Raw genomic sequence first — 27,699 nt, forward strand, 5'->3', positions numbered from 1 at the left:
ATTTCCCATTCCAGAACTGTGGATGAAAGCTATCTACACTGACCAACCTCTTCCTTCAGACTGAGACTCACTGAGGACTCTGCCACAGGGCTACATGGTCCTTAAGACTGCATATCCTCCATATCCTCTTGCAGAGGAGTTTAACAGAAATAACAGAAATAAAATTCCAAAGTGGGGGAAACAGGAGGAGCCCAAACATGACCATGATCTGACAAAATAAATCCTACATCCCATTTGCCAGTTCTTTTGTTTATGGAAGATAACTGTCCCCATGTTTTCTGACAGTGTGACTTTAATGTACACAATCTAAAAAGTATAGAGGGAGAGAAGTGATAACTCAGTTAAAAATAACTTGCAACACCATTTAAATTGCTGTGGGTTAATCTGGGCAAAATGAAGAACAGTTTCTGAGTCTGGAATTATCTAACTTGGCTGTGATTATCTAGTTTAATTTCCAGATTAACGAGAGATATTTATCTAACTGAGTGGCTGCTGAGGTATTAAAAGTAGGAGCTGGAAACTTGGAGTCATTTTTACAACACAGTTAATTGCTTGTCCTCTCAAAGTGGAGTCTCTCCGCACCGTTTCACACCTGCCCAGCACCATTACTGCGAACTCTTGTCCACTTGAATGTCTTGCATACACGAGCAAGTCCCTGGAGTTCATTTCCATGAGCTGTAACGGTGATAATTGTACCTCTTCTCCAGGATGAAGGCCACACCACACATACATATTTTCACCCTGTGCTTTGAGATACTTTTCCTCAAGCACCAATGTCCCATTGTGCGATGTTTGGGATTCCGGTTGTACGAGCTGTTAGCTACAAATTTTCCCCCTTAGTTGGTAGGAACACTTTTTTGCGTAACAGATTATCTTATCACATCTGTAAGGTAATTGCTTCTCCACTTGCTTCCAAGAAAGCCTCAGATTTGATCTATGATGGCCTGTGCATTCCTAATGCCTGTACTCCAAGGAAATGTACCCCTGATGCTGATGAACTGCATAGATGACTGATGCTGTAGATCCAAAGTTAATTAGGCATTCTCTTGACAGGTGACATATATTTGGGCAAAGAGGAGGTTCCTGAGTAATCTTTAGAGACAGCTGTAGCTACAGAAATGCAGATAAAAGACTTTACATTTTTCCAGCTTATTATTCTGCTTGCATGTCCAGCCACTGATTTTTGGATAAACAGGTTCACAGAAGAAAAAAAAAAAATGCATGGGGCTGTACAACCTTCACTCCTTGACCTTCCCACCACTGAATCTGCAGTTTCCTTAGTGCTACCATAAAGCATCTACAGCAGGTTAACCAGAGATTTGTCATAGCCAGGGTCATGTAAAATGGGCATGGGAGTCAAGAAACAAGTCTGCCTCTGAACTTGCTCCATCTCTTATTTTCTCCCATAGCTCTTAGAAAGAGCTCCACCTGGCTTCACCTTCCTGTCAGGGAGTTGTAGAGAGGGATAAGGTCCCTCCTGAACCTTCTTTTTCTCCAGGCTGAGCCACCCCAACTCCCTCAGCTGCTCCTCCTCAGAACTGGGCTCCAGACTCTTCCTTGGTTTCACTGCCTGTCTCCAGGCACTCTCCAGCACCTCAATGTCTTTTTTGTCCTGGGGGGCTCAAACTGAACACAGAATTCGAGGTGAGGCCTCACCAGAGCCCAGTACAGGGGATGATCACTGCTCTGGTCTTGCTGGCCACATTATGGGCTGTTTGTTCTAAAAAGAGAGGGAGGAAGGCATTCTTTGCCTCATTAGTGCTGCAGGATGTCGTATACAGGCATAATTATACTCTGCAAAAAGGCCAGGGAGACCACACAGGAAGGGTATTGAAGAACTGGAAAGGGTACAGGAGACACTGAGCATGACAAAAAATTGAAAGTTGCTATTTATGGACAAAATACTGGCTGCTTCTTTTGTTTTTTCGTTTTTTTTTTTTTTTTTTTGTTTTGAGAAGAGAGAAGCAAGGGCTTCTAAAAGGTGTAAGCAATTTAATGGGTATCAAAAGGCAATGGCAAAATTCAGACCATTGCAAGGTGACTGACAGGTGAGTTGATAATAAATTTGGAGAAAACTTCACTAATCGAGTGTGTTCTGATCTGGAAAATACTTTTTGTAGCATGGGGTCTCCACCATCAGTGCCCCATCTTTTCTCTTACTTCCATCAGCTGAATTGCATTGTGACTTCTGCATTTCAGGAATGCGACTCCTGTCCTTGACCTCCTCTGCAGATAAATACAGGGTGCCCTTTACTGCTGAATGGTTTGGGAAGAATGTCAGCCAGACAAGAGAGGGGAGATAGAGGAAACACAGGTGAGGATGTTTTTCATCTGCTCTTTTTCTGAACCATCCTTTGCCTACAAGACTTTGGGCAGTGGGGTTAAGAGGAGCAGGCCAGGGGGTACCTGGTGCCTCTGGGGTGGCACAATGAAGCTGGGCACAGGCGAGCAAAGGGCTGTGACATGAGGCTGTCACTCGGGGAGCTGGCATTTTGGGTACCCCTCTGGCACAGACTCTGCAGGGGAGGCACAACAGGGTCTCACCACATACAAGTGCAGGCTCCAGCCACAGCAAGGAGTGGGAGAACAAAAAATACATAAGAAATTTGGGCTGGTGAGTTACCCCAGCTCCTGGCCCTGCAAATTGCTTTTGGCAGCAGGGCTCTCCAAGGGGGCAGGCTCTGGATTAGGAGGTTCCAGACAGTGGGTGCCTGTACACAGCTCCACTGGGGCCTGGCCTGGGCTGGGAATGCTGCACGGGTGAGCTGGTCCATAGGCAAGAGCCAGGCTGGGCTGCCTGCCTCAGCCTGGGCAAGAGCAGTAACAAAACACAAACCCACCAGAGTGCATCCCAAAATCTACTGCTTTGGCTGGCAAGGCAAGAACAAATGGGGGTGTTTCTGTGCCTTGTGCCTTAAACACAGCTTAAGGGAGTATTGCTGAAATGCTCTGCTTTCGGTCTAGGCTGTGACAGGAGCTGGGCTGTCTGGTTCTGCAATGTGGGAATTGCCTTTTCCCAGCTGCCAGTCTCAAAGTGAAGCTTTCTGAGCACAAATAAAATGGGATATTGCACACACAAAACCCTTTCAACTGTCACTGATATTAAGCAGAGGGAATATCCAAAACATTATTCCCTCCAATACAGAATGACTGCTGGGTCTTACCAGACCATGTGAAATGACATCTGAGTGGAATTGTATCAGCAACAAACAAGAAACAAATGAAGAAGGGAGGGATTAAAAAATTCCTTTTTTTCCCCCCTATGTATACTATGATTTGTTGTGTGTGTATGTATATATATATGTGTGTGTGTGTATATATACACACATGGATTTTTAACTACTGTTGGGATGTGAAGAAGCAAAAAAGAGCAGACAATGTAATATTACTTGTTACAGAAGGGAATGTTAAAGTGTCAAGCACAGTTAGAGACACGTTGGGGAGCAGGAGGGTGGTACTTTACCCATATTACTGAGGTCAGCACAAATTCTCCACTACTTTCATTAACAGGAGATCAAAGTTTTGATGGGATCTGGAAATACAAGGAGGTTAAAACATGGCAGGTGTGGGTAACCCCATGTACACAGACCTTTGCCTCAGAAAGCAGAATGTTCTTGCAAATCTGACATAATCCAATTCCTTGATTTCCTCAGTGACATTTCTGCAGGCTCATGCACAGGGAAGGAGGAAGGACAGGGAAATGGAGATTTATGACAGCTATTCCTAGCAAAGGTCATTTCTTGATTGGTGAACAACCTGTCCTTAGTCATGCTGATGATGAGGCGTTGAGGGATAAGGGAGAGGCTGGAGAGCTTTAAAGCTTGACAGGGAATAACAGAAATAGAGCATAGATCATCTCTCTGCTTGGGCCAGGAGACTTGAATTCTTCCACCATCAGTCAAAGCCAGGGAACAGGAGGCAAAATCCTGAAAAAAATATACACAGGATTTTCTGTGGAGATTGTGAGGGAGTCTGAGTGTCAGGATAGCAAGGGGAAAAGAGGCACAGAGCACGAGTTTTTGAATAGTAACCGTGTCCTTGGTGAAACTAGCTGCTGATAAAGAACATGGTCAGGTTATGTGGGGTTTCCCTAGGCAGCCCCACCAAGCTCCCAGCTGGAGCAGCTCTCAGCATCCTGTCCCATGCCACTCCCAGGACAACACAGGTGATACACAAACAACACAAATATACACAAATACACTTCCTCAGGTGTCCTTCCATAGGCAAGCAAGGCAGCAGGAAGACGGCAGGTGTGATACACATATGGTTTAAATAGATTGTGTCATACATGTTAAATAATAAAACAGTACCTCCCTATTCATTCCTGCTTGCAGAAGAGATTTTTCATTTGTACATGAAGTGCCTTTTTTTTTTTTTTTTTGTAATCAGAAGGACCCCTTTGGGAGTCACACAAGAGTTGTTCACTCAGCTGCTGACCCTAAAAGAGAGCACTGGGTACCTTGGTGTAACTAGCTTTGTTTTCAAGCTCATAATATTGAATTAAGTAAAAATGCCACAATTTCCCCAAAGCTTGGCTCAGATCCTGAGCTGAGCATTAGTTTGAGCTGGGTCATTCTCACAAACCAGGCTTGTGGCCAGCAGGACCAGGCAAGAGATGTTTGCAGTATGGAAGTGAAGCCAACAGGGGGGCTCCTTGCTGACCCATCCGAGTGCTCTGACCCAAGAAGGAGCTTTGGGGCTCTTCATCCATGTCCTTGCTAATCCCTTTTTGCCATTCATTGGTTCCTCTGGGCTCTGAGCTGCCAGCAGAAGTCACAAGAGCTTTTGAGTTGGTCTGGTGCAAGACTCAGTCCAGTAACCTGAGAATGCTGTGGTGGCCTCTAGCTTCCAATCTGCAGCTGAAGATCTCGCCCTCCCTCCCACAGAAATTCCTCTCACCCTTTGAAATCTCCTAAGGCTTTCCCCAAAATCACAAGAACTGAGGATGGCTGCTTTTAAAAACTGTAAAATATATAACTGGTGGGATAATTGCCTGTGTTGCATTTCTCCCCACACAACAGAGGCAAAAGCAGCCTTATGCTGTGCACTTCCCAGCCTGGCGTAACTTGAACCCAAAAGCTATGAAGGAAATGGAAAATGTTAATAAATAATGATGTTTGAAACACAAGTCACTGAACAAACCATCAGACCTCCTGTGTTTATTCCACTGGACAGAAAATGTCTATCTCAGTTTGAGGAAAGTAAGATCTTGGTTGCAGGTATGTCTTAGGAATTAGCCTGGATGGTTATTATTTATCTCCTGAATAACCTGGTGCTGCAGGTTATTCAGGAGATAAATCAGAGAAGCTCACGGATTAACTTTTGGTAATATACTCAGAATAAAGACAACTTCTGAAAGAAAATCAGCACAACTGATTACTTGATATTTCTCTGGTATGAAGAACCAAGGCTCTCCTCAGGGCCACTGGAATTTTAAATTGCCTTGCTTGATCCACTTCACAGCTGCCAGTTTTCCATCTGGTATTTTCCAAGTCAGGACCAAGCATTTGTGTGCTCCATACTGCATGTTCTCAGTGTGATGTGCTCTGGAAATCCTGGCCTCATTTCTCAAATCCTAAGCAGGTAATCTGCACTTAAAAAGCCCAGTGATGTCTCCCTCAAGTGTGTTGAGGAATTACTCTGTGTGTATAGACCAGCGGCAAAACTGGGACAGGTATGTTAAGACAAATGTACAAAATCTTCAAATCTTTTTGCTTAACTTCAAAAATATTCAGGGGAAATAAAAAACGATTTTCCAAGAAAATCTGTATGAGTAGTACAACTATCTGCAACATTTCAGTGTAACACTTTAAAAAAAAAAGAGAATCAGTTCTTCTTCCAGGACAGCTCCAAGTGCACACCCTCTGGCAGCTGGGGTAAGGGCTGAAGAGTAATACGTTATAAGCAAAGGGCTGGCCTTTTCAATAGCCCAAATATTCAACCTCTCTGAAGTAACTTAGCTCAGCTTAGGCCTGTGGCCATTCACAGAGTCATTCTTTCACTCCAGCCACTGAATGCTGGCAGCCTCTGCGATATGCCACAACAGCGAGAGGCAGATCAGGGGAAAGGAGGAAAACACTGGGATAAGGAGCTTTCCAGACTGTGGATCAGGCTTGGACTCCATTTGGTTTGTCATGGGAAAGAAGACAGAGGACTGCAAAGCCCCGAGGCTTCAATTTTACAGCTGCTCTTAGAGCTCCACAGCATTATCTTCGTTATTTCCCTGTGCTTCCACTTGATAGCTGGCTTAGTTTCTGACTTGGATGGCTGATAGGTTTAGGATTAGCTCCCAGAGAGCACTACCCTGACTCTGGAATTCACCTGCAGCAAACGGTGCTTTGGGATCCCAAACCTGAACACACCTGTACGGGTGTGCAGAGGGAACGTGGGCAACAAGAGCAGGAACCAGAGCAAGTCACGGGTTAATTTTAGATTATTGCTGGAACCCAGCACCGAGGCTTTGCATCTGGGTCCCCACACCTCCTTCACGGCACTGCAGTGCAGGAGCAGCGTTCTGCCGGCGTGGCCAGGGGGGATTCAGAGCTGCATCGCACGGAGACCGCCCCTCTCACTGCTCCGTTCTCCCTTGCGGACACTGTAACATCGAACTGCGCACAGCATCCAGCCCCCGCCGCCTGGGGGCCGCTCCCTGAGCACGCAGGTTAAATCAGCACAGGAACATCCTCCTGCCTGCGGTATTTAATTCCCACCAGTTCCCAGCCGCAGCCGAGCTCCGGAGCCCCCACAGGAGCTGGGCATGTGCGGCAGGACTTGGGTCAGGCCTGGCGTTCGACCGCCCCCTCCCCAAGGCGGGCGCAGCGCGGGGACTGTCCCTCGCAGCGGCTCCTCCTCCCCTCCCACCGCCTCCATCCGCGGCCGCTCGTTGCCTCCAGCCTCCCCGCGCCCGCCTCACGGGAGGCATCACTGTTCCCTCCCCGGCTCCCTCCGTCCCTGGCCTGGCCCGGCCCGGCCCTTCCCTTCCCTTCCCTTCCCGCCGCTCCCCGGCCCTGGGGCGGTGGCGAGTCCCGGGGGCGGCGGCGGAGCCACGCCCCTGCTCCTCGCGCCGCGCCCCACCCCCGCTGCTTTAGGAAGCGCCGTTGACAGATGGCGGCGCTGACCTATCCAGTAGCCTCTCCTCAGGAGGGCTCCGCCTCCTCGAGCTCCGTGACCAATCAGAGTAGGCTGGGGCGGGAGATGAGGATCTGCGAAGCTCTCTCCTGTCACCACCTCTCTCCTCCGCTGCGCGGATGATTGACAGGCATGACATCCAATGGGCCGCGGAGGGCCCGCGGCCGGGCCAATGATGCGGCGTGGGCGGGGTCCCGGCGGGCGGCGGGGGCGGGGGAGCGGCGGGCCGGGGCGAGGCGCCGCGCAGCGCCGGCAGGGGGGCGATGGTGGCGGTGTGAGGCGGGCTGCGACCCGCGCTGTCTGCCCGGCCGGCGCGGAGAGCGGCGGGGGAGCCGTGCTCGCCATGAGGCTGCGGGAGGACGGGGAGAGCCGCCGGGCGCTGCCGGCGGCGGAGCTGCTGCAGTAATGGGCAGCGGCAGCGCTGACTCTCGCCTGCCGTGTGGTGCCAGCGCGCCCGCCCGGCGGGACCGCCCGCGAGGAGCCGGCGGCAGGTGAGTGCCGCGCGGGGAGCCGCCCGTTCCCTCCCGCCGCTCCCGAGGCCGCCGCTCCCCTCCTTGCTTTCCGCCGGTGGCGTTTTAATTTTTAAACGGCTCCGGCTCCCGGCCAAGGGCGGGGGGCGCTGCCCGGCGGGCTGGGCGCGGAGGTGACACGGGCTGCTGAGGCGGAGCGGAGCTCCCTGGGGACCCTCTCTCCTGGGGGCCATTCCACTTCAGGTACTCTCCTCGCCAGCTCTGATGCCATCCTAACCTGACTTCTCGCCAGCTGCGGCCAGCTTGTGCTTCCCTGTATTCGTAATGAAGAGGCTTTTCCCTCCGCACCCAGCGCAGATGCTGCTTTCCTTTCGAGGGAGGAGACCCACCTGGGTTTCTGCTCTCCCTTTTCACTTCCCTGATGATCATTCCTCAGTGCAGGATGGAGAGACATTTCCATTTCAATATGATGCAGCGAGGAAGATGGGGAATCCTGGGTAGCCAGGACTCGGGAAATGCCCCTTCCTCTCTCGCCCTCCTCCTCACCCTGGCACGGGCATTTGGGCAGCAGCACTCCCTTTCTGTCTTCCTGGCTGATCCCTCTCTTTGGACCGAGAGATGAAAGCGGGAGGTGTGTTAGAGGAACAACTGTTACACCTTTTGTCATCAAGACAAAGAACTTCATCTCCCGGTGTCCCTCCCTCTGGGTGCATGTTGGTAGCACCTCAGCCACTTTGCACTGCTTCCCGGAGATGCTGCACAAGGATTCCGTGTGGCCCCGAGCTGCCCTTTTTTGTTGTTGTTGCCAGTTATGATGTTGCTGATAATAGGATACGTTGATATGTTTCCGAACAGTCTCGTGGTTTGAATTCCTGAAATTGCTGCAGTATTTTTATTTATTTATTTATTTGATTGGGGTTGTGGGGGGTGTAGATGGCAACAGGAAAGGGCTGTGTTGTTGTGGCTGCTTGTAGTTCTTTGAAAGGTACGAGATCACGTGCAATTGCAGCACTTAGTGAGAAGTGTATTAACCAATGCTGTCTCTTCTCCCTGTCTCATTTGTCTTCCAGTCCTGCAGTCTTCCCTTCATCTACTGTGTGAAGAATGATGATTCCATGAGAGAATTACTTTCCATTACCTGTCTACTGCTACTGCATGCTGCTCCTGGCCAGTGCTGAGCCATTCCGCTAGACTGGGATTTACCCTGAGAAGGGGAGAGGCAGAGTATGGATTGTAGACGTCCTGTCAAGTTTCTCCCACACTCTTTTTACTGTGTCTGTATATAAACCTGCTAGTTTCAAGCACACACGCTCTTTGAAACCAACGCTGGTGTTCACGCAGCTGCTGCTGTGTAAGAGGACTGGTGTTTCTCACCACCATGGCTTCAGTTTGGAAAAGGCTGCAGCGTGTTGGGAAACATGCATCCAAGTTCCAGTTTGTGGCCTCTTACCAGGAACTGATGGTTGAGTGCACCAAAAAATGGTAAGAAGCAGCTCATGTGTGAAAAATAATGGTGTAAGTTGCTGGTGCTGAAATAGGAAATGCTGCTTTGTGTGGTAGGTGCCTGCTGTTGCATCCCCCTACCTTCTCCTGCCAGCCCATTGCAGAAGAGGTGCATGAGCTGCTTGGCTTTCCCAGTGAGTGCTGGCTTTGCTGTGTGGTTACCCTGGACCTGACCTGCTGGATTTGCTCTGTGCTATTGATTTTCTGGGCTGGCATTGTTTTTACCTTGCAGAGGGGGGTACATTTGTTAGCTCACAACTGTGACTTGGTGTGGTTTTGGTTGTCAGTTTGGGGTTTTTAGTGAGGATTTTTATTTGGTTCTTAATATTCTTTTGAAATGTTTCCCATGAGCTCTTTTCCAGCTGCCAATTCAGCTTGGTGATGCTGAGGGTTATCTGCTGACCCTTGAGTTGTTTGACAGGGGCACTGGAGATCAGTCCTGGACATGGTGGTCATGGGACACATGGGTTGGATGCCCATTTTGGTTTTTGACTTCCTTACCTGAGGAGGTCATGTTTCTCTTTCTGCTTTTCCATTTTCCTTTCTGTCTTTTTTAACAGGAAGGGTCAAGAGGCAGGTCCTTGGAAATTGCCTTAAGGTGTTTGTTTAATCAGGAGGAATTATGTTCGATGGTGGTCCAGTTGGATGGCTTTGGAGCTGACTAGACAGCAGTTAATGGTGTGGGTCTGGCACATCATCTTTCCTGTGCAAAATGAGCTTAAATAAATCTGCTAGGCAAGACTAGAAGCAGCTTTTAAGTAGTCAGGGGAAGATCTCCATTATATAAATACTTAACTGCTGTTTTATATGTTTGGAATATTGATATTACCGACATAATTCCTCACATTAGTGTGAGCATGTAGTGTCAGGGGATGAAGAAAATACTTTCCAGACCTCGTGGACTGAGATGTTCAAATTGCCTTGTAATAAACTGCAGCCTCCTTTCTAATACTTGGCCTTTCTTCTTGTTGGCAAGTTTGGTACATGCATTGGCTGCTTTCACTGGTTATGAGTAATTGCCTCTACAAATTTAAATTCTATCTCTTGGAGTAGGAAATCTCTGTCAAATATGCTGGAAGGCTGCACACTGCTCTGCCTTAAAGGAACACTGTCAGGGTAAACGTTTGGGATTTTTTTAGCAAGTTGTCTTCATGCTTAGGATGTTTAAGAAACAGAATTTTTCTGGAAGTTGAACTTGGTTTCACAGAGTAAACTACAAATGGAAACATTGTAGAAGTTGACAGAAGCTGTCCTGATTATCTTATGGGATCTGCTGTCTCAAGGAGGCCAAGGAGTTTTCCAGAGTAACTGTAGTTGATCAGGTTTGTTTCAGCAGTTGGGTTTATTTCTTTTTATGTTCTCTTTGCATTAATGAGGGTGTTTTAGGTTTCATTTTCATTTTGATTCACTCATTGCTGAGAATTTGCAGGATGCTTCAGCACTTAAGTATAAAATCCTGCAGGGGAATGTTTGCATTGGAATTGCAGCTAACCTTTCTTTGGTTTAAGAAAAAGTCATACACAAAATTATCTTGTGAAATATGTTATTATTTTAGAAACAGGCATTGCTCAGGTATTTTAGAAACAGGCAGCTCATTGGTTAATCATAACTGAGAGTGCCCACCTAGGAGAATGTCTGGGTATGAAGTTGTGAGAAAGCCATTCCAAACCTCAGATATGTAACTAATTTTTTGCAAACAGGTCATCCTTCTGAACCTTCATTCTACATTCTTGAGTTTAAATATAGACAAGATCAGTGCTTGTGTTGGTTATTACAAAGGAACAGTGTGGTGGTGAAATGTGGATGAATTCTAGGAAAAATCACAATGGGGAAAACATAGCTCATAAAGTCCTTTGACTGTAAGCTTTTTGATTCTGCTTCCTGTTATTTTGAGAACCTTAACAAAAAATGTTCTTTAAGCATGCAACCTAAAATATTATATTTCTGCCATAAATCAAACTTCTATAGAAATGAAGGGTTAAATATTTATGTATTTTGAGAGCCTTCAACTAAGTGTTTCCCTAACTTTGGAGGAGATAGAGTTTCTGTGCATGCCCAAAGGATCACTGCTTCATCTGTTTCTGTCCTGCCTCTGAGTTTGGCCCATGTGAGAACAAAATGCCAGAAATGAACTCCATATGCTGCTCTTGCTGAAAGCACTCAATATATATTAAGTGTCAGTGCTGTAGTCTGTAGTTTGTTTGATTGAAATGTAGTAAGCAGTAAGTTATTTTAATGTACTGGCATTTTAACAATGCAGTGTTTCTGGAGGAAAAGAATGCTCCATTCATATTTTAAAGTAAATGACAACACAGTCATAAACACACTGGGACTGAGAAGTGTCTGTGAGCAAGGATTGTGCATGACCAAAACAGGCTGTGTTCCTTTTTGTGCACTGCTGTCTTCTGTTAGCTTTGCATTTGTCTGACTCTTCAGAAAGAGACTTGTGTGTTAGAGTATTTTTGTACTGATTGTGGATAGTGTGCAAGGTTGGGTGAATTTCTGGTTGGCTTTAATACCCTCTTTCCTCTGGACTTGTATTGATTGGAGTTTTTGGTTTGATTGTTCTTTTTATGTTTTATTTTTTTTTATAACCTCGTGTTTAAAATAGCTCCTGTTCTTTTTCTTTTCTGGCATTCTCCTGGCACTGTAAGAAGTTGCCACTGCTGTAGTGTTGCTGCTTCACTTTTTTAAAGGATTTTATTATCTCTAAGCATTTGGCCAGATTGGGGACCTTTCCTTGCTTTTTCTCCTCTCTATAATTTCTAATTCTTGTCTCTACCAATGGTTACACACAGCCACTCACAAATGATTGCTTTTCCTTGGTGGTGTGTTTGGGGGAGATAGGTCGTGATGGAGTGTCCAGTGTTGTCACTGTTCCTTATTTTTCAGATAATTAACAGGACTGAGTCACTTCTGTGGCATTTTGGCAGCTCCCACTGACCCAGACCTAATTATTGTGGCTGCTCAGTACCTTTGAAAAATTGAACAGTTGGTTTATTTAGAACCTTTCATTAAAAATAAATAAATAAACAGATGTAGTCTTGGTCTTTAATATGGATTAGTGACTCCTGCTACTGCAAAAACATAGTACTTTGCATTAATCATATAAGCAGTTGATTTTTTTGAAGGGTGCTTGCTTGAAAGTGCTGGAGTGTGTCATCCTCCATTTACCCTTGGACTAAGCTGGGGCAGCTCAGGATTTTCCACAGAGCCTCACCAGTGAACTGCAGCCCTGGCCTGAAAGGACCACATGTGACACCAGGGAGTTAATTCAGTGCTTATCCTCAGTGCAGAGTCATTGAGTAAAACCAGAATCCAGCCTCATTCATTGTGCTTGTGCTTGCACAGAACAGCTGTATTTATTCCCTGCTCTGTGCTGCCGGGCAGAGGGTGCTGTGTGGGGCAGGAGTGTGCTAGGCATCCCTGGCAGCTGGAATGCTGTGACCTGTGCAGTTCCTGAGCATTGGTGTCAGGCCCTGCTTGGGGTGCCCTTGGCTTTGCTGCCAGTTTGAGGAAGCCCAGGGCTCCTGTTGGTCCTGGCTCAAGCTGCCAGCCCAGCATGAATCTCTATGTAACCTGGGGCTGCCCAGCTGCTGGAGGCCTCTGCTCTGGCAGAACAGAGATGGGTGAGATCCAGGCTCAGCACAGGAGGAAATTCCCCTTTGGACCAGAGATCACTTCCAGTACTTGGACCTGAAGCTCTGATAGCAGTTTTATAGAGCTGCTGAAACATCTACTGCTGAACACATGAGCTCTTTAGGGTGGCTTTTCTGTTTCCTTATTGTTGTGTGATATCTCACAAGTCAAGAACTCAACAGAGGCTTCAAATGTAATACTGACTGGTTTCCACAGAGAATGGCTGAACTGAGAGAATTCAGGCTGCCAAGTTCCTAACTTGTCATTCCTCATTGGATGCTTTTATGAGCAAGAAAGCTGCTCACCTGAACATAGGTGCCAACTGCTTACAAAGGCTGGAAAGGTGTAAACACAGAGGTTTTATACAGGATTTGTGTTCAGGGGTTGCTTGAGAGATAAAGAAAAATGTTATTTTTGTACAATATTTGTAATTTCTGTCATTTCTTATATGAACTGCTTTGCTTTTAAATCCTGCTTATAAATACGGTGAGCTATGATGCTTAAAAGGGTTAAACTTTTCATATGTTCAGAAGCTTTAACTGAAGACAGGCTTCATGTCCATGAGGCAAGCTGCCTATTTTTATATCGATTAGGTATGGTCTGAAGTAGGCTCTCTCTTCTCAAATACACATATTTCTCTTTTGGAAATGAAGTAAGGCTTAATCTTTCTTTTTTTTTTTTTTCCAAAAGGCTTTAGCCATCTGTTTTCCTCTTCTATTGTAGTTTCATAACTGGATGCTGCAGGAATCTTAGGATTTGGCATGCATTGTGCATGGCAGAGAAATGAGCTTTTTGAGATTGCACGGTCACACTGATGTGCCTGCCTTGTGCTTGCTGCTTTCCAGCAAACCGTCAGTGCCAAAGGCCACCAGGAGAACTGGGCTTTACTGGTTGCTGTGGAATCCCTGTTTGCCTGCTTGGGGTCAGCCTGTCACACTGCTCACGTAATTTTCTTGCTTTGCACGGTGGTTAGAGGGGATTTCCTGAGTCCCTAAGTGCATTATAAAGACTATAAAGGGTGATCATATTGGATCTCTTTGGATTAGTTTGGCTGTGCACTGTGCTGTTGTGTCGTGGGCTTGCTCTGCAGAGGTTTTGATCAGACTGGGGTGTTGGTGATACAGGTGTACTGTAGTGTATATAACATGTGCAAGGACAGCACCATGCAAGTTCTCCTGTGTTTTATCTTCTGTTCTTCTCACTGAAATTGTACTCTGTCCTTATACTTTTTATTGAGTTCTAATTCCACACTAAATAATCTCCATTTACAAATACACTTCAGCATTTTCTTTGCCATTCATTTCTGGTTTTGACTGAGGATTTTTTGAAGGCTTAAACTGTGTGTCAAACATACTCTTTCCAAATAATCACCACCAGCTGCCTTACAGCTGTCTTCTCCCTTTCTTTCTGCAGTCAGTTAAAACACATTTACTGTCCACACACAAAGGCAATTCTCCTCTGTCATTTTGGGTCTCTCTTCTTTGGATCAAAAAGAAAATCCTTCATTGCAGAAACCCAGATTTGCTGCTATGGACTCTGCCTGACTTCTGTCAGGAGGTTGTCTATGAATCCCAATTCCTTAATGCCAGCTGCTTTCCTTCCCTACCTTGCCAGGCTCCCCTCCTAAACCTTTTTACAGCCTCAGGTCTGTTCTATGGACCACAAATTAGGGATTTCTCATCAGAGTTGCTGGCTGCATATTGGCAGCAAAGAAATTTCGGTAGGAAAGGTGCAGGTGTTTGTGAAATCTGTCTTGATGATGACTTTTTAGGTTGTCAGTGCTGCACATTTATACCCATTTTCTATTCACAGCAATGTTTTAATAGTGCTCGTGTCTCTGTGTCCAGTTTCTAAAAGAATGCATTGATAGCTGCAGGCACAAAGTTTAGGATCTGTAGGGTCGAAAGATTTGGCATAAATACTTGTTCTGAATTTTGTTTGTTTCTGAAAGAGACATTTCTTTTCAGCAATTCCTTGTCTCCTGTCCTATCAGTAGCAGAAATAATAAGCAAAACCAGAAAATGTTTGATTATATCCAGGTGTAGACTTATTTAATTTTAATGGTCAGAGTGGTGAAGATGTCTTCTTGAATGAATAAAATACACTAATTTATGTTCTAACATAGCTTTACTTTTTGAGAGAGAAACTGTGTGTTTGCATAACTTGCTCACGGAGCTTTTGGAACAAATAAAACCTTGCTCTGTTCCTGCAGGCTCTGTGGTGCACACTTGCAGTAAAGAACCTGTGCTGTTCATTCGAACCCAGTGACTTGAACTGCAGTAAAGATTTCAATTTGTTTTTTGGGGTTGGATCCATGTGAATATTCTTTTCAGCTCTTTGTGCTATGAGGTGAAATAAAATGAAATATTTTGACATTGTGTAGACCTCATATGAGCTGAGTCTGCCATCTCCCAGAGTGCTCAGGCTGTATAGTGCCAGTCTGTTGCTTCAATTAGTTTTTAATTGGTTGGAGAGAGCTGAAGTCCCTTTCACAGTTCAGTGTGAATTAGGAGAGAAGGAGGAGGAGGAGGAGGCTGGTAAAGTTGACTAAATCTGGGGAAACTACTCTTATAAAACAAACCCTTCAGCTAGGGTAGTAAAAGCATTCTGCCTGGGTGGCTTTCTGAGAATATGGGGGTGGGGGTGTGTGTGTTTATTTACTTCTAAAAGCTTTCCCAGTTTACTCTGAGGAGAGCGTGTGAAGTGTGTGTTTGTTTCCCTTGCCCCTCTCTCTCCTTTCACTCCTTGGGGCAGAAGCTGGCCCTTGCAGGCTGTTTGCTGCCTTGTGGGACGCTCCTTGAGCTCCCCTCTGCACAAAGTCTGTCTTGTGTGGCCAGTGGACTCTGAAACACAGGAACTGTGCAGATGAACTTTTGTTCCTATTAAGATATGCGCAGAGCACTAGGGTAAATAAAGCTGTCCTTGTTTTCTTCCTCTTGTCTTTATTTGAAAAATGTCTTTCTGCAGTGTACAGTTTCTGTAAGTGCACCAGAGCCTCTCATCTGGAAGCTGTGTGTTTTGGCACTTGAGGTGTAGGGTAGCTGTGGCTGTTGGCACCTGGAGAGGCATTGCAGGGATTTGGGAACTGTGGGTAAAGCACGAGCTAAAATTAGCAGAACCAGAACTAACATTGCTGTTGTCCGAGGCTCTGACTCATGAGGTTTTCTGGATTCAGAGGTGCAGTGGGATGTCACTGTCCCTAAGCAGCAGCAGTGTTCTGCCCTGGGGCAGAGGCAGGGTGACAGCGAGCCTGTGAGATGTGTTAGTATTAAGTGCCATCAACTTCAGCTCCCATTTGTGAGGCGAGTGTGAACGACAGCAGCTGAGGAGCAGGCACACCTCCCTTATGCTGCCCTGGTGCAATGGGGAGGAAAATCTGCCAGAGCGGTGAGATGAGCCACGGCTGCAGGCAAGAGCATCTCAGAGTGCTTCAGCTAAATCGCCCAGCTCCTGAGTCAGTGCCTGTGCTGTCACTGTGGGGCTTCAAAGTGCACAAGCTTTTGAGATGAATCAGAAGTGCATGCCCTCCTGAGCTACAGTTTCTAGCTGCCTGCAAACCTGTAAAGATGAGCAGTGCAGAAGTAATTCTCGTTTGCCTGTTGAGGCTCTCTTTGTAGTGGAGAGTCATTATTGGGGGCTCTTTTTGTATCTAATTTATTATTTAAGGAGACTTTCTTGAGGATTACTCCAAAGCTATGGCCAGGCTCTGCAGCTGCTTAACTGTCTGCAGCTGCTGAGCTGCAGTTTCTGTGGCTCTGTGTATTTATTTTAGCACAAACTGGTTTGGGGTTTTATTTCATGTGCACACTCCTGCAGTGTTCTGTGGGCTTTGTTTTGAGTGAGCTGCTGTATCAGCTTAACAGCACACGAGCAGCTCTGACCTTTCATTTCCAATGGATCTGTTTTGAAAAATGACTTAGGTGCTGACCAAACATCACAAAGGCAAAATCATTTCTAGTTCCAGGAACAACTGAATTAGAGCAATCCAGGGTATTTTAAGACTCTCTCCTACCACATCAGTTTTGGCTCCTGTATTACTGCTGCTCGTTTCCTGTGTGCCACCTCCACAAGCACTTGGAATGAGCAGCCACCCTTCATGTTCAGTGGCTTTTCTCACCAGAGAAGTGCTGTGAGCTGCCTTGGTGCTGTAGGACAGGTCAGAGCTGTCTGGGGCTGCAGGATGGGTGGCACTGCCTGCTGTGGTGGGAGATGTGGCTTCTGATGGGTGCAGCTCTGCTGGGAGTGTAAATTCAGCTGCTCCTGTTGGGACAAGCCCCATCACCTTTCACCTAGGCCAGGCAGACAAAAGACATTCCCTAAGTCAGCTCTTCCATTAGGTATGTTGCTGCCTGATGCCCTGGGATGATAGCTGCCCTGACCTTTCTTTAGAGCTAAGGCTGATGCAGTGGTGCCTCTGCTTTTCCATCCAGTGCCATAAACTAACTTTCCCCTCCCAGCTGTGCTTGGGAAGAGTATTTGCATTGCCAGAACTGTTAATACCAAAAGCTGCATTGAATGAAGTAACTGGAGAATCTGGATCATTGAATCCAGTTGGCAGCACATCGTACTCTGCCACTCAGCAAGTACTGTGAATTTCCTTGACTTTCTGTGTCTGCTCACTGAGTAAACTCTGAATTCCTTTGTTTATGTCAGTACACAGGAAGAGATTTAAAAGAACAAAAAAGAGCTGTCAAAAGTTCTCTTTTGCAGCAAAGATCTAACTCAGATCTGTAAATTTCCAAACCAACCTGTTGCTGATTTGTCTTTGGTTTATTAGCAGAGGATTTAACCTTGACAGTTCCTGGTGACACCTAATGTGGTTATAGCTCTGGAGTTACAGCTCTGGCCATGCTGACAGGTGGGCAAATCTACTTGGCTGTGTTTTCTAGCTGTACTTGTCTTTTAAGAGTTGTGTCACTATGTCACTTGGAAAACTGATTTAGTGGTTTGTCATTTCCTGTAGGTAACTTGAGCAGTAGTTGTATAAAGCTGTGAAAAATTTCAAGAGAACAAGATTTTTAAACTTCTTTTTTTCTTCAAGAGCAGATCTTAACTGCATAGAGAAGTTAAGGTGGGGAGATGTTTCTGAAAGCTGACACGTGAAAAAGTGTCACCTGTGCATAATAAATACATATAATATAAATATATACATATAATATAAATATATAGTTCAAGATGTGTGTATGGATAGAGTGTTTGGAGTAAATGTCTCTTGAGTTAGTGAATTCCCCTGCATTCTTTCAGCTTTGACACATAAGGAAATTTTAAGAATGAGAAAGGCCTGACCCATTTTTACCACTTCCTCTCATACCACAAAAATTGGAAGAATTTATAACAGCATTACTTGGTTTTGAGGCATATTTAGGATGGCTTTTACTGTTCACACTTTCTGAAAGATACTTTTTAAAAAATACAATGAGGTTTTCACACCCTTTGCCCCCTTTTTTGGGATTTGTGCATGTGGAAAAGGGAATAATGGGTTGTAAGCTCTGCGTTTGTTTGTTTGTTTGTTGGTGGATGGCTGCTCTGAGTCCAGTGTCTACATATCTGTTCAAGATACTGGGACAGACAGTCTTAAAGCAATAAAATAATTATTTCCTTTTCCACAGATTCCTTTTTTTCCCTATACTAAATGAGATTTGATTTTTTAAAATTTGTAGCTGAAGGCTCACCAAGAGTAATCTGAACACCCTAAATTCTCATAGCCACTGATGTCATCAAGGGATGTTTTGCTGGAGGGTTGAGAGTGAGTGATCACCTATAGTGATAGAATTATAAATGTGTGCTGCTGGAGACATGGTGCTTTCTTCAGTCTGTGACTGTCCTGTTGACTGGGAGGGGGAAAGGCAACTTTTCCTTCCTGCCTCCACACATCTTTCCCTCTTTTCTGGGAGGTAAAGCTGAAAGGCTGCAGCTGCTGCCAGGAGAGGGCTGGAGCAGGGTCCTGCAGAGCCCTGGGTGTGAGGGGCTGTCCCTGACACGTCCCCTGCCACCTGTGGGGCTGTGGCAGCCCCTGTGCCCCACACTCACACCAGCACTGCTGCCAGCCTTGCAGAGAGCCAGGGCACCTCCAGGCAGCCTTGGTGGGTCCATGCTGTCAGTGGCTGTGACAAGTTTTCTGCTGTGTTGTTGGTTTGGAACCTTGGGCCTCTCCCTCATTTTTAGCTTTGCTTCATAGAGGGAAAGTTTTTTTGTGATGTTAAAACATGCCTGAGTTTTCTGTCTAGCCAGCAAATTCAGCATTGGATTGGAAAGATTCAGCAGGCAATTCCAACAAAGGTTTGCAGGGATGGAAACCTGCAGCTATTATTTCCAAGGGTTGTGTGGCAGAGGGCCTCTGCACAGAAGAGAGGAGTCTTGGTCAGACCCTATGGCTGCAGGTAAAAATCCATCCCCTCACCTTTTATTAGACACTGGAGAATCTGCAAGGGCAAAAGCTGCTGGCTGCCCAGCCTCTCTCCCTGGAACTGGGGTTTGTGTCAGCCTGTGCTTCCATGTGGCCATTTGTGCAGTGTATTTTTGGAGCAGGGAGCTGCTAGATACATTTCTGTGTTTCTCTGCTCCCCATCTGTTCCTGGAGCTACCTCCTCCTGCTCTAGCTGCCTCGGGAGAAGCTGCATTGCAAGGGAAGGTGGCAGAAAAACCAGGCATTACCTGCATTTGCAGTGTGAGGGTTGTCCAGCCCTGGTGCTGGGTGCTCCTCTGACCCATCAGCATTCCCCTCAGTAGTGCTGCTGGTGGCTGATGCTGTAGCACAGTGGCAGGTGACAGTGCAGTCCCTTGTGTCCTTTCCTGCTGCCCTGCTGGAAACAGGAATATGGACATTTGCGCCCATAGATTCAGTCTTGTTGTCTGCAGTGGGCTCTAATAAAGCATTTACAGTACACAAAGCCTGCTTCCTCCTGGGGGGAAAAATGCTGACTTCAGTAAATAAATTTATTTCAGACAAAACTTATTCTTAGGGAACTAGATCATGTGCTGTAGGGGGAACAATAATACTACTGCTTTTAGCAGCAGCTGTTAAAAGGAGGATGCTTACTTGACTTGCAGTTAATGGTAAAGTCAATGAACTGTAATTAAAAAAAAAAAGAAAATAATCTTGAGTTATTCTTGAATATAGGAAGACTGAAATTTATCCTGATTTGTTTGTGTTCACCTCATTGTGAGAACTGTCAGTACCTCTTATGGTTGACCCCATTAGGACCTAGAGGAGCAGAAACCTGCTGCCTTGTTAACCTCACAGAATGAGTGCTGTGCCATAGATGGGCTTAGAGAAGCCTTGGTGGTCTTCTGTGGGGTCAGTTTCTTCTTACTGCCTTAAGAAGCCTTGTAAAATGGTCAGCCTTGCAGCTTTTTAATGGAATATTCACCTGCCTTGTTTCAGCATTGCTTGGAGATGGGCAGGATGGGCTGTGAGCTGGTGGGGAAGCACCAGGGGAGTGAGGAGCAGAACGTGAGGAGCTTTTCTCCCTGTTTGAATATCTTCTGGTCTGTGTGTACAGGGTAAACAAGGCAGGTCCTGATGGGTTTGGAGGTACAAAAATAGAGACTTAAATATGAGCAACCACTGTGTGAAATAAAACTAATTATTTCAGGGAACAGCCAAGGAGCCTTCTTGTGTTTCTGCCAATATAATCTCTGATTAGTTTGGGTTTTATTGTGAGATCTTAACTCTTTATTCTGAACATCCCTTCCAGCAAAGAAGTTAAGGTGGGGACATGTTTCTGAAAGCTGACATATGACAAAGAAGTGTCACCTGTGCATAATAAGTACAAATATATAGTTCAAGATGTGGTGTGTATGTATAAAATCAATGTATGTAATGGAACCCTCTTAAGGGGATGGAAAGCCTGGGTGCTGATGGTGAATAGCAAAAGGACTGGCTGTTGCCAGTAAGGGACAAATTTTGTCCACCCTTGGTTACTCTGGGAGACTTCCAGGTGTGCATGGGCTGAGCAGGGCCAGAAATCTTGCTTTCCTTACAACCTCAAGCCTTCTTGTTGGTCAATTAATAAGTAACTTTGAAATAATGAAGCTTTTAATGTTACTGAAATACTCAAAATTGTAGCAGGCCCCCACGCCTTTGTTCTTCCATTGAATACAATCCCCATAATCAGCTGCAATCAGATTTTTGTGTTTTATTCAGGCACATGTTTGCTGACCCAGACCATGGGAAATTCTTATGACCAAGTGTGCCCTCTTTGAAATGGGAACTCAGTGTGTCCCGTGGAGCTTTCAGCCCTGGTTTTGCTGAAGAGGCAGTGTGCACAGATGTGTGCTTGGACCTGCTCTGTAGGCAGCAGCTCTACTGTTTTACTGTGCCTGAGCAATCACACATGTCCCACAACCCCCATCCTTCCCTCTGCTTTGCCAAACAGATAGGAGTGCTTCACTTTCAGAATTCATGATAATCACAGTTCTTTCAGAAATGGTTTTAAAAGGGAGGTTCCACCTTTTCTTGGTGAATGCTAATCAGGATTTCACCTCTTTTTGAGTGAATGTGGTAGCAACAATCATGTAGTGAATAAAGAAGTCTAAAGTGTTCTGGGAATTCTTTTCTGTGCTCAATAAAAACAAACTGCTTTATTTAAATATTTCTACCTTTAAGGCACAGGTAGAGAAAGTCTGGATATTGATACGATATAAAAAAAATTCTGAATATTCTTTTTATAACATTTTCTAAGACTTACAGCTTTGCAAATAAAACTGCAGTATGTGTCAAGGCTTTCCCCGTGCAGTTTTACTCAGTCCAAATTGATGTTTCAATATCTTCAAGCTGATGTATCCTTTTGTTGTGATCACATTGTGTTTTCTTCATTGTATCTGTGTAAATGGTTTTCCATACTGGTGCCATGTTCGGGTTTCCAGGTGGCTGATGTGAAAAGGGGAGGAATAATGCAGCATACACAATATATACATGTGCTCTGGAGTTTTATTTTTTCCTATCCCAATGCAAGTTCCCAGTCACAGCAAAGAAATTGCAAATAGTGCTCTCTGCCTCTCTGACATAGCCAGAGGCAGCAGAATGATTTTTGAGAATACTGAAACTAGAAGAGCTTGCAAAGCTATACAGGCTTACAGTTGCTAAAAGTGGTAGTAAAAGTTATTCTTGTTCCTTATGTAAATAGTTCTGTGTCAGTTTAGCACCTGCCTTTGTTCAGAGCAGACTTGATACATTTTGTGCATATTTTTCTGTTTAGGTATTTTTTACTTGGAGGGTGGAATAAAGTCTTTGCTTCTCCTTCTGCAGTGTGGCCTAATTGTAGAAATAAAACTCAGAAAATCCTGGTTCTGCTTCCTTTCAACTTCCTTGTAACTGTGCAGAAAAAGCATCTTTTCTATCACTCCCTAATCTGTGTGCACAAATCATCTTTCATCAACTTTCCTACATTTTGCATCCACGGTTACTTATAAGCAGGATTTCTATCTCCTGTTAAAGGCCAGATGGTAGCAGCTCTCTGTTCAGTGGTAATGGTGTAAAACTACAAAATGACACTTAGCTGTGTGGAAATAAAGTGCTAACGATTCCTCTGCACAAAAATTCTGCAGCCACACTGCTCCATTACTAATCCAGCCTTACAAGACTGATAGAGAAAAATGATCCCTGTTTTATGTCTCTGAGACAGAGAAATTGTACAGAAGGTGCAACAAACACCCCCTGTTCTGATAGGAATTGTATGAGTGCAGATTATGATAGCAAGGTGCTACATAACTAAAGAAAAAACTGCAAGTTGTGCTTTACAAACTTAAAAGAGTGGCCCCTCCCTTTTAGTTTTTGCAATATGAATCATGTTAATCATGAGCTTATTTACAAGTGTGTTTGGTCAGAGTGGAAACTCTTGTAGCTCAGTATTGAGGTAGAGCAGGACCAGTGAAGCAGAGTATGAGAGAAAAATAGGACAGATAACTCTGGAGGGGGATGACCAGTGATTATTGATCTACAGTTCCTGGTTTTTGGAAGGTTTTTGTTGTGGGGAAGGTTTTTGTTTGTTTTCTATTTGCTTTTGAATTTACACATTCAAGGAGTGATGTGTAATTAAGAGTATGTATACACACTGTCTGGATTAGAATTGCTGATCTTTTTTTTTTCTCCTCTCTACATTGCTGTAGAATTTATTCTGTAATTTATTTTCTGCTTGGAGTTTGCATTATAGCATTTTCTTTCATATCACATCCATAAAATTGATCCCAAAATGTAATGCTTGTGGAAGAGAGAATGTGAATATTGTGGGAGTGGGGGGAAAGAGACATTTTATTTCCTACCCTTAAGAAAATGCCAAGAAATCTGTGCAGTGTGTTTGATGCTATTATTTTACTTGTTTGTTGCTCCAGCATATCTGTCCTGTGACTTATTGTAGGAAGAGCTAGGGTAGCACATGAGACATCTGAAATATTTATGAGGTTAAACTGCCAGAATGGCTCTGAGTTTGGTCAGAGACAGACTGTATTTTTGCCTCTTGAATCTCTCGAGAGGCAAACCCTCATCACCATTCAGAATCACCAGTCTGCTTTGTGGCTGATTCTTGAAGACCAGGATTGTACAGAAACCAAATACTTCAAAGGCAGAAGGAAAACTTAAGTACTTGCTGTGTGTCTGGTGCTGTTAATAATGTGATGAAGCTGGCCTTGTGTCATCTTTATTTTCTGTTTTTTTTTTTTTCTCTTTGACTGAACTCCTTTTTCTTTGCATTGTTAGATTTCTTTGCATTGTTTCAGCAACGTGAAGTGATGTGTGCAAAAGGCAATGTTTGGCTCTGGTTTACACTTGCACTTCATTTTCTCCAGAACACTTCTTTCCATTGGCTTTGAAGTTTGAGGGTTTCAGTGGCCCAAAACATCTTTGCCCATTAGCTGCATTGAAGTGAGTGAGTAAATTCACACCTCATTTGGTGCTGTGCTGCTTGTCTGGCTGCAGAACAAGCAAACACAAACCCTGTTTATGTCAAAACTGACCAGAGCAAGGAGAATGAACCTGCCGACGTTGCTGCAGTGGTGGAAGGGCTGAAGGCTCTGGCCTGCCCGGTGTCCTGTGTGCCTCTGGCCGGGGTGGGTGCAGCTGGAGCTGCGGTGCTGAGCAGAGCAGTTTCACTTCCTCTCATGGACAGCTTTGGGGAAGGAAAGTGGCTCAGAAGGGGCTGGTGCTGCACGGGGCAGGGAGTGAAGAGCTCTCTGTGCCAGCTGTGTCTGTCATAGCTGGGGGGACAGGGCTAAGTTAACAGGTCGAGCTGAGATCCATGCTCTGTGTAAAGTCTTGTCTGCTCAGAAAGTGGAAGAGTTAAGGAGAGCTGCTTAAAGCATGAAGTGCATAAATAAAACCTTGCTAAATACACTCAGTTCAAGAGATTTGCCCATCACTGTGGTACCCTTAGTTTTCCTGAGTGCCTGCCCTTTCTCTTGGAAGCTCCTGTGCTGCTGCAGTGGGGTGAGCCCGTGTGTGCTGTGCTGGCCCTGCCAAGCCCGGCCTTCCATCTGAATGCTCCAGAAGGAAGTATGTAAAAATTTTGCAGGCTTCAACTTTTGAGCCTTGTTTGTTTTAAAGATGAAAAGTGCATTTTGTATAAAATACGCTGAAATATGTGGAAAATCTTATTTTGCAGAATCCAAGGAGTTTGTGTGCCCACGCATCTCTATTGTCCGTGTTGATGATTCTGCACATAGCTGGTTTTCCCCCCCAGTGCTCGGTGTGAGCTCTGCACAGCTAAAATTGATTCTCATTCCCTTGATGGTTAGTTTGCAGAGTGGATTTTATTCATTTGGCTTCTTTGACCTTAACTAGACAAATGTATTAAAAGTCCCATTTGAAACAGAATAATTTTCAGCAACTTATAATAATTTCTTTTACTGTAATACCCTTCTAAAAGCTTGAAATTAAAATTTTTCCTCCTGTTTATCCTCACTTGCTAGATTCTGCAGCCTTTAATCTGGTAGGAGGTATGTGCCTTTCACTGTGTGGACACCGTTCCTCCCTTGGCACAACAAGGTGTTGCAGTACATTTGAGAGGCATTCTTTTAATTTCAGTGGATGGCTCTCATCTCTTTGCCAGATTAACAGTATATTTTCCTCCAGAAACCAGTCTAGCTTCCCTTTTTATTCACCTTTCTGCTTCCAAGGAGAACTGCTTTACACACCAGACACATTTGTATTTACAGATAAAAAATTTTTGAATTGAAAAATTGAAATCTAAGGTGAGACAAAATACTTAATCTTTTAAGTTGTATGCACTGTGGGATAGAGGGGCTCTGTCTCTTGATCCCTTTGCCTCATTTAATAGTACAAGACTGGAATCCAGCCTGCAAGACATCAAATCCACATAATGAAAAATCTGGCCAGCACCCAGGCGTCTTCTGTGGCTGAAGATTTTGCTTTACTGCTACCCCATGGCACAGCCCTTCAGCTGTGTAAAGAAGCCAGCAGACTAAAACACAACCAGGCATTTCACAGTAGCATGGAAAAGGTACAGATTCTGTCTGTGTTAAGCTGAGATGGAAAACCAACCATGACAGCACAGACAGAAGAGAGAAGGCAACACAGGAACCAAGGTAGTGGCTGGTTTTGGTCTCAGACTCCAGTTAAAAATTTGATTTTGAAGGAGTTGATATTTGTGTCCTTGTGTCTTCATTGGGAATGTAAGTAAGGATAGGATGGTGTTAATTTTTAGCAGCTCAAATCTCAACAATTCTGGGTATATAAAGGACCCTGAGGAGTGTCCTCCTTGTGGTTGTTAGTAACCAGAGTGGGCACAGTCTGGTGTACTGAAAAAGAATGAAGGACCACTACTCAGTACCTTCTGTAGGGATGCTGGGACAAAGGGCTGCCAGGCTCTGTTGGGAGTGCCTGACTTGAGTGGGAGCTAGTTGTAACAGAAAAATATTTTAAAGGAGGATTATTTAAAAAAATACTAACAGAAAAACCTGTCTGGCTGAAAGGTACCATTTCTCTGTGAGTTTTCAGCATCAGCATAAATTCAGCTATAATGCAGCTGCTGTAGATTTGTTTTTTTAACTGAAAGCTATGCTTAAAGCAGTCAGCATAAATATACTGTCACTTCCCAGTTTAACTGATCTTGAAATGAGTAGTTAAAATCTAGTTCAAAGTGCTGCTAGGCATCTTACAAACAGCTGCTATTGGCAAAATCTGTCTAGGTCCTTAGTTGTTGCTGTTCTTAGGGAGTTTTTGGATCTTGGAACAGCAATGTTTCATCAATTGGATTTGCAAAGTATGAAGTTTGTATTTCAAAAACTTTACAGTTTTTAAAAGCTGTAAGGTTTTTTTTTGTTTGTTTTAAATTTCAAAATAGAAATAGAAGTCTTTCAGTTAGGTTGAGGGTATTTTTTGTGGGGTTTTTTTTCCTGTTTTTGTTTTCAGTTTATTTTTTGCCATATCAAGCCCCTAATGTTGGCAGGAGATTTTGCTTTGTCTGAAGTATCCATGACTAAACACACCTTTTTTATTAGCCAATACTTGCTGCTGGATATAAGCCATGGGTGTTATTTGAGGGCATTAATTAAAAGGCTTGGTCAGTTATAGCTTCCTAAAAATTTGACAAATTTTTAGACTTTGGGTGCACAAAGAACTGTTGAGCTGTAAGTGGGAGTAATCTGTGTTAGTTTTGAGATTGACTTCTGTAATCAGAAGTGGCAGCTTTTGTTTCAGGAAGCAGCTTGGAAGCAGTGTAACAACTTAAACAGATTGAGCTAGAAGAGGAAGAATCATTCTAATTTTGCAGTCTTTGGAACAGTTATTTAGCTGCAAATACTGATTGAATAATTTTGCTTTTTATGTCCACATCTCCATCTTAAAACAGCTCTTGATAGGTCACCAACATGAAATGGGGCATCTCATGGGAAATGATCATGGCAGTTTCCAGTTCCCTGGAAACCACAAACAAAAATTTTGTAAATCTAGTAAATTTTTCATTAACATGCAAGAAAATCATAGCTTTGATGTTGACAACATCTACATATAGCTTACTGCTGCTAAATTTGCCACGTTGGCTCATTCTCAGTTTTTACATTTTGACAGTCTCACTAAGCTTGGAGAAGATGAGGTCACTTGAGGCTCTGGGGTTTTTTTTTGTTTTGCTTGGTGTGTAAATGTGTGACTTTGGTTGGGGCCCAAGTTTCAGTGCAAGGTTCTTGTGTTTCTCTGTGGTGTTTTGAGGCTGTGCCAGTGCATTATTGCAGTTGGTGAAATGTTCTGGTTTGGTGCCCCTGGAGGGTGGCAGAAAGGTGTGTTGTTCCAGGAGTGTTGCTCCAGGAACTGGGAGCTTTGCTGAAAGCAGGTGATTCTGTCCTGCTTGTTCATACAAGGGATGCCAGAATCAGGGCAGAGAAAGCAGTTCAGGATCCCATCCTTCAGCACCTTCGTCCCCCAAAAGTGGGTTCATACTGCTTGGTGCCATCTGTGTTGCAGTTGTGGCTGAGAGCACCTGGCAGTGTTTGCAAAGTCTGCTCTCCTGGGCAGTGACAGGGACAAGGAGCTAGCACAGCCTGCCATGGTTTCACTAGGCACTCTCCACAACCCTCCTTTTTTTTTTCCTCCTTGTGATACTAATTTGCAAAAGCAAAAGGAGGCTGCTGACAGATGAGGAAGCCTTAATTTGGGAGCTCACTCTGCGTGAGCCAGGAGTTGCCTGTGTCTCAAAATAAATATGGATTAATTTAGGGCTCAGTAGAGTGATCATTTGCAAGACTAAATATGAGTTTGTATCACACCAGCCCTTCCACACAGGCTGGCAGGGACACAGCTTATCAGGAAATCTGCCCCTCAGTTTACTGAATGCTTGTGTTAGGCTACAATCTTCTGGGGGCTTCTGTGTAACTCCAGAGTTTGTGCTGTTTTTCTGTATTCAAACATTTATCCAAGCTTTTCAACCTTGCAAGTATCAGAGGCAGACTGCCTCTGTGTGTGTGTCATTTGGGTTTTTGTAGGTATCAGCCTTTTTTTTGTCTAACTTTT

At 44.7% G+C, this 27,699-nt stretch overlaps 1 protein-coding gene across 13 annotated transcripts in view; it reads left to right on the top strand.

Annotated features, from left to right (window-relative positions):
• Positions 1-7,334: 7,334 nt before the first annotated feature.
• Positions 7,335-27,699, top strand: part of EHBP1 (EH domain binding protein 1) — a 206,110-nt gene continuing 185,745 nt past the window's right edge. For 7 of the 13 annotated variants that reach the window (XM_074536969.1, XM_074536971.1, XM_074536972.1 and 4 more), the window contains exons 1-2: positions 7,335-7,619; positions 8,669-9,080. In XM_074536969.1, the coding sequence (XP_074393070.1) occupies positions 8,977-9,080 (104 nt within the window). In that variant the 5' untranslated portion in view covers positions 7,335-7,619; positions 8,669-8,976. The remainder of the gene's footprint in view (positions 7,620-8,668; positions 9,081-27,699) is intronic. The other 6 variants (XM_074536965.1, XM_074536966.1, XM_074536970.1 and 3 more) reach the window with 1 other exon arrangement.

The sequence above is a fragment of the Zonotrichia albicollis genome, chromosome 3 (genome assembly GCF_047830755.1).
Source record: "Zonotrichia albicollis isolate bZonAlb1 chromosome 3, bZonAlb1.hap1, whole genome shotgun sequence".
Lineage (NCBI taxonomy): Eukaryota > Metazoa > Chordata > Aves > Passeriformes > Passerellidae > Zonotrichia > Zonotrichia albicollis.